Genomic DNA, 6,556 nt, shown 5'->3' on the forward strand with positions numbered 1-6,556 from the left:
TTTTTTTTGAGACAGAGTCTCACTTTGTCGCCCAGGCTGGAGTGCAGTGGAGCGATCTTGGCTCACTGCAAGTGCCACCTCCCAGGTTCACGCCATTCTCCTGCCTTAGCCTCCCAAGTAGCTGGGACTATAGGTGCCCACCACCACGCCCGCCTAATTTTTTTTTTTTTTTTTTTTTTAGCAGAGATGGAGTTTCATCGTGTTAGCCAGGATGGCATATTGTAATTCTTTAATGAGAATTTTATAAACAGGCACAGTTTGAGATGCAGAGTTTCCAACAGACTTAACGGAGTTTTTTTCCTTTTAGGTGTAAAAGGAAGAGAACGTCTCCTGGACCTAATTGCCACAATGCTGGTACTACAGTTTATTCGCACCAGGTTGGAAAAAGAGGGAATAGTGTTCAAATCACTGATGAAAATGGATGACCCTTCTATTTCCAGGTGGCTTTAACTATAGTATTATGCAACTTATTTATATTTTCAACTATTTAATAAACCTTACAAACAAGCTATAGGGAATTATCTTACAGGTGTAGACTACTTTATAAGTATGTAGGAAGATAATTTGTTTGCAGGTGACAGCTTGCCCACAGTCTCCTGTGGTGAGCAGGGCTGATGTGGTATTTGTGTCTTGGGCTGCACAGGAAACGGGCTCAAAGAGTTTCAGTGCAGCTCCCTCTGGAGCCTGGTGCTTCTGGCTCTGGATGTGTACTCTTCACTGCAGTGTGCTGATCCTGGGTGCCTCCGGAAGACCCACAGTGTGACTGTTGGGCCCAGCCCTGTTCCCAACAATGGCAGGGCCTGGGACAAGAATACAATACAAGTATTTAAAGTTTACAACTTTATAGTTTATAACAAGTATTTAAAAGTTATAAATCAAACTAGCAAACTTTTAGATTAAATGTGTTCTAATCTCCTCCCTTGGCAAATACAACTTCATAACCACCTGGAAGGCCAGGTTTAAATTCAGCCCTTGGCTGACCCCTAGCACCCTAAGAGGACTTGCCTGCACACATGAATACCCCACCCCACCCATCAAAATGCCGTCCAGACCCCATGCCAGTGCCCCCTCACCCCAGCCACCTTGCAGCACCAGTGAGATGGCAGCACTGTTCAAACTCAGGATGACAGACCCAGGGAAGACCCTGGAAGTGGACTCAGGGCCATGTGATCAGGGACGCTGGAGTTGCAGGGTCTAAAAAGGAAGATATGGGCTCTGGGGTGGGCATATTCTCTAGTCCCTACAGACCCCCCACCCCATGGCGAGAGGGTCAAGACCAGAGTAGGATCCCTCTGAGACATTTATACACACACACACACACACACACACACACACGCATACACCTATACACACACATGTAATTGGCTTATGTTCTTTTAAAGGCAAGATAAGGGGAAAACTAATCAAACTAATAAAAATATTATTGCTACAGGGATTTGATAGAGGGGACAAGGATAGAAGCTAGGTTTCTCCTAGTGTGCTTTGTTTTGCAGTTTTGACTTTGGAACTGTGTAAATATTTTACATAATAATGGATAAGATTGATATTTATTTATTTATTTATTGAGACAAAGTCTGGCTCTATCGCCCAGGCTGGAGTGCAGTGGTGCAATCTCAGCTCACTGCAACCTCCGCCTCCTGGGCTCAAGCCATCCTCCCACCTCAGCCTCCTGAGTAACTGGGACTACAGGTGTGCACCACCACACCCTGCTAATTTTTGTATTTTTTGTAAAGATAGGGCTTTGCCATGTTACCCAGGCTGGTCTGGAACTCCTGACCTCAAGCAATCCTCCTGCCTCAGCCTCCTGAAGTGCTGGGATTACAGACATGAACCACTGTGCCCATCCTGGGAATTAATTTAAGGTGACTTTAAAACATAGTACTGGCCGGGCGGGGTGGCTCACGCCTGTAATCCCAACACTTTGGGAGGCCGGGGCGGGCGGATCACGAGGTCAGGAGATCGAGACCATCTTGGCTAACATGGTGAAACCCCGTCTCTACTAAAAAAATACAAAAAAAAAAAAAAATTAGCCGGGCGTGATGGTGGGTGCCTGTAGTCCCAGCTACTCGGGAGAGGCTGAGGCAGGAGAATGGCATGAACCCGGGAGGCGGAGCTTGCAGTGAGTCGAGATCGTGCCACTGCACTCCAGCCTGGGTGACAGAGTGAGACTCTGTCTCAAAAAAAAAAAAAAAAAAAGTACATAATTTGACTGTATCTCCCTAGTGGGATAGTACCTAAGGATTAAAAAATATTACAAAGAAATCTCACTGGGAGTAGTCATGGTGTTAATACTTTTGATTTGTTATTTTGGAAGATAGATATTAATATTGTTAGAAACTAATATGTGTAAAATCAAAGAAGTTAAACGAAACCCCTTGATTTCTAAACTTGAATTAGATCAGAGAATAGAAGAACATGTTACTTGACACCATGCAAACACAGTCAGCAAAGTCTGGAACGTGGGGAAATAAATGGCAAGAGAAAAATAAATGGCAACAGAAAAAAAAAGGTTGAGGAGCAGAACCTGTAAATAAACCTTTAGAGACATGTCAACCAAAAGCAAGGGTAGATCTTGTTTAGATCCTGATATGAACAAAACCCACTGCATTTTAAAAAATGAGACAGGGAAAATTAAACACTACCTGGATATTTTGTGATATTAAAGAAATATTGATAACTATTTTTTAAGCATCATGATTAAGAAAAAGTTCTCAAACACAAAACAGGTGTTCAGGAAGTTCTGGGCTAGGCAAATTGGCTCATGCCTATAATCCAAGCACTTCAGGAGGCTGAGACGGGAGGATCACTTGAGCCCACCAAGATCAAGCCCGGGAGTTTAAGACCAGCCTGGGTAACCAATGAGACTGCCATCTCTATGAAAAACTTTTTGTAATTACCCAGGCATTGCTGGGCACAGTGGCTCACACCTGTCATCCCAGCACTTTGGGAGGCCAAGGCAGGAGGATTGTATCCAGGAGTTCAAGACCAGCCTTGACCACATAGCAAGACCCTGTCTCTACAAAAAATTAAAAATTACCCAAGTGTGGTAGTGTGTGACTATTCAGGAAGCTGAGACTGGGGGGATTGCTTGAGCCCAGGAGGCCGAGGCTGCAGTGAGTTGTGATGGTGCCACTGCACTCCAGCCTGGGCAACAAAGTGAGACCCTGTCTGAAAAAAAAGGAAAATCATTATTTACTATATATAATTTATACTTCCATTTTTTAAAAAGCAATACCTTCTCATTAGTTTGCCAAGAAAGATGAGAATTTATTTTTTTTTCTATTTTGGGAGTTTTCCTTTTTTTTTGTTTCTATTTATTTAGTTTTTGAGGCCAGGTCTTGTTCTGTCACCCAGGCTGGCGTGCAGTGGCACGATGTCGGCTCTCTGCAACCTCCACCTCCCAGGTTCAAACAATTCTCATGCCTCAGCCTCCTGAGTAGCTGGGATTACAGATGTGCACCAACATGCCCAGCTAATTTTTATATTTGTAGTAGAGATGAGGTTTCGCCATGTTAGCCAGGCTGGTCTCAAACTCTGGCCTCAAGTGATCTGCCTGCATTGGCCTGTCAAAGTTCTGGGATTACAGGAGTGAGCCACTGCACTAGCTTATTTTTTGTATTTTATTTTAAAATAAACCAGTGTCACTTGCCAAGAGGATTAATTAAATAAATATCAAAGAAAAAACACTTTGAACAGCTAGGAGATGGGACTAAAAAATTAGTATTTGACTTAATAGGCACATCCAAAGAGGCATTTATTCTATTTAGATCATTGCCAATTATTAATATTATAGCTGTTAAAACAAGTATAAACTTTGAACCTGCTTTTGAACTGTAATATCACAAAGTAAAGATTTTCAAAATCGATCAAGTATATTCCAGCATATTGCTCTGACTACGTTACTGCTACTGTGCTAGCAAAATGGTTTGTTGACACTTTAGTACATAAGACAAACGGTTTTAGGCCGGGCACGGTGACTCACAGCTGTAATCCCAGCACTTTGGGAGGTTGAGGCAGGCAGGTCACGAGGTCAAGAGATTGAGACCATCCTGGCCAATATGGTGAAACCCTGTCTCTACTAAAAATACAAAAATTAGCTGGGCGTGGTGGCACGTGCCTGTAATCCCAGCTACACAGGAAGCTGAGGCAGGAGAATCGCTTGAACCAAGGAGTCAGAGGTTGCAGTGAACCGAGATCGTGCCAGTGCACTCCAGCCTGGCGACACAGTGAGACTCCACCTAAAAAAAAAAAATTAAATATTTTTTATTTCCTGTTTATTGCATATTTGAAACTTTGTTCTGTATTTTCTATTTCAGGATGTATGTAACATTGATGCAGGAGCACATTACATGGGGGTGTAGGCACAAGATTTTCTTACTAGTGAAATGTGAACCAAAAAGTCTAGAGGCCACTGGACTAAAGGAGGCCAGCTCAATCAGTGAAAATATTCAAAGCCAGTTTTGTTGTTTTCAGCAGTTAATAACTATCAGTAGATGAACATTTACCAGGAAACATTGGCCTTTTAACCACTTTGGGCATGCTTCTTATTTAGTATGTTCATTCTATCGTGACATTCAGTGAACATTTATTGAGTGCCTACTGTGCACCAGGGACTAGTTAGCACGTTAAATTTATAAGCTTTGTTGATTTCCACCACAAACCCATAGGAACTCATGTTATTCTCATAATTGAGGAAACTGAGATTCCCAGTGTTGAATGAAAGCCACACAGTATCACATGGCCAATATCATGTGATTGCAGTCAGGACTCAAACCCAGCTCTTTACCACCATGCTATACTGACGGCCCTTTCCCAGTTCACAGGGAAAAATCAGGAACAGGGAGAGAATTTTCAAAATACTAAGTTTCCCCATAGAATTTTCTGAAGAACTTTGGTGTATGTTGCTACTTGTTCACTAAGAAGTTCTAGCAGATGACAGAACAAATGAGGAAGTAGCTAATTAATATTAATGAACAATCTCAGAATTTTTCTGAGTGTTGAATAGACTTGAATATTCAACAGTCTCAAATATTTGACACCATTTAGTGGACACAGACTTGACTCGATATGCTTATTCTACCAAGTTGTTCCTGGTTTATGTGACACAGCTGAACATATGCCAGTTTCATGGGGGACTCTCAGATATTCTGAATGTACCTAATCAAGTTGGTACAGTGGGAAGGAGAGAGAAACAGAAGCCTCGTTTGTGAAATAGTACTTGGGTTTGTGCGTGAAGAATGGATAGGATTTAGATTGAGAAGCGTGGAAAGGGGACAACCATAAACAACTGTAGAGAGGCTGGAACTTGAGCTGTCCTGTAGGCAGCAGGGATGCCTGGAGGCACGTGGAAGCCAGGAAGTGGTGGGCACAGGACATTTGACAATGCAGTGTATAAGCTCAAGGTCAGACGGCTAGAAGAACTTCTATAAGATGTCAAAGAAAACTGCTTTTATTAAATATCTTAATTTTTGGCAGATATAATGTGATGGGTGTAAGTTTTGTCTGATATAATGTGATAGGTTTAGTACCACATTACATTTCACATGTTATATTCCAAAATCTGAAACATTTTTTTTTAAATCTAGGAATATTCCCTGGGCTTTTGAGGCAATAAAGAAAGCATGTGAATGGGTAAGAAGAACTGAAGGACAGTACCCATCTATCTGCCCACGGCTTGAACTGGGGAAAGACTGGGACTCTGCCACCAAGCAGTTGCTGGGACTCCAGCCTGTAAACACTGTGTCCCCTCTTCATAGAGTCCTCCATTACAGTCAAGGCTAAGTCAAATGAAACTGAATTTTAAACTTTTTGCATGCTTCTATGTAGAAAATAATCAAATGATAATAGATACTTATAATGAAACTTCATTAAGGTTTTATTCAGTGTAGCAATTACTGTCTTTAAAAATAAAGTAAGTGGAAGCAGAATTACTTTAATCAACTAACAAGCAATAATAAAATGAAACTTAAAATATTTCAGTTTTGTGTCTCATTGTTTTTTTGTTGTTGCTTTATTTTTTATGTGCTTTTTTTTTAATTTTTTGAGACAAAGTTTTGCTCTTGTTGCCCAGACTGGAGTGCAATGATGTGATCTCAGCTCACGGCAACCTCCGCCTCCTGGGTGCAAGCAATTCTGCCTCAGCCTCCCGAGTAGCTGGGATTATAGGCACCTGCCACCATGCCCTGCTAATTTTTTATATTTTTAGTAGAGATGGGATTTCACCAGGTTGCCCAGTCTGGTCTCGAACTCCTGACCTCAGGTGTTCCACCCACCTCGGCCTCCCAAATTGCTGGGATTACAGGTGTGAGCCACTGCACCTGGCCTGTTGTTGTTGTTTTAGAGATGGTCTCAATCTGTCTCCCAGGCTGGAGTGTGGTGGTGAGATCATACCTCACTGCGGCCTCAAACTCCTGGGCTCAAGGGATAGTCCTGCCTCAGCCTCCCAATTAATTGACACTACAGGCATGTGCCACCACACCCAGCTAATTTTGGGGTGTACTTTTTGTAGAGATGGGGTCTTGCTATGCTGCCTAGGCTGGTCTTGAATTTCTGACCT

At 42.3% G+C, this 6,556-nt stretch overlaps 1 protein-coding gene across 5 annotated transcripts in view; it reads left to right on the forward strand.

Moving 5' to 3' along the window:
• The window catches only part of LOC129463447 (protein mono-ADP-ribosyltransferase PARP4), a 130,933-nt gene extending 124,960 nt beyond the window's left edge, over positions 1-5,973 (forward strand). For all 5 annotated transcript variants that reach the window (XM_063618818.1, XM_055244005.2, XM_055244006.2 and 2 more), the window contains 2 exons: positions 308-440; positions 5,586-5,973. In XM_063618818.1, the coding sequence (XP_063474888.1) occupies positions 308-440; positions 5,586-5,781 (329 nt within the window). In that variant the 3' untranslated portion in view covers positions 5,782-5,973. The remainder of the gene's footprint in view (positions 1-307; positions 441-5,585) is intronic.
• The last annotated feature ends 583 nt before the right edge of the window (positions 5,974-6,556 follow it).

Source organism: Symphalangus syndactylus, chromosome 15 (assembly GCF_028878055.3).
Source record: "Symphalangus syndactylus isolate Jambi chromosome 15, NHGRI_mSymSyn1-v2.1_pri, whole genome shotgun sequence".
Taxonomy (NCBI): domain Eukaryota; kingdom Metazoa; phylum Chordata; class Mammalia; order Primates; family Hylobatidae; genus Symphalangus; species Symphalangus syndactylus.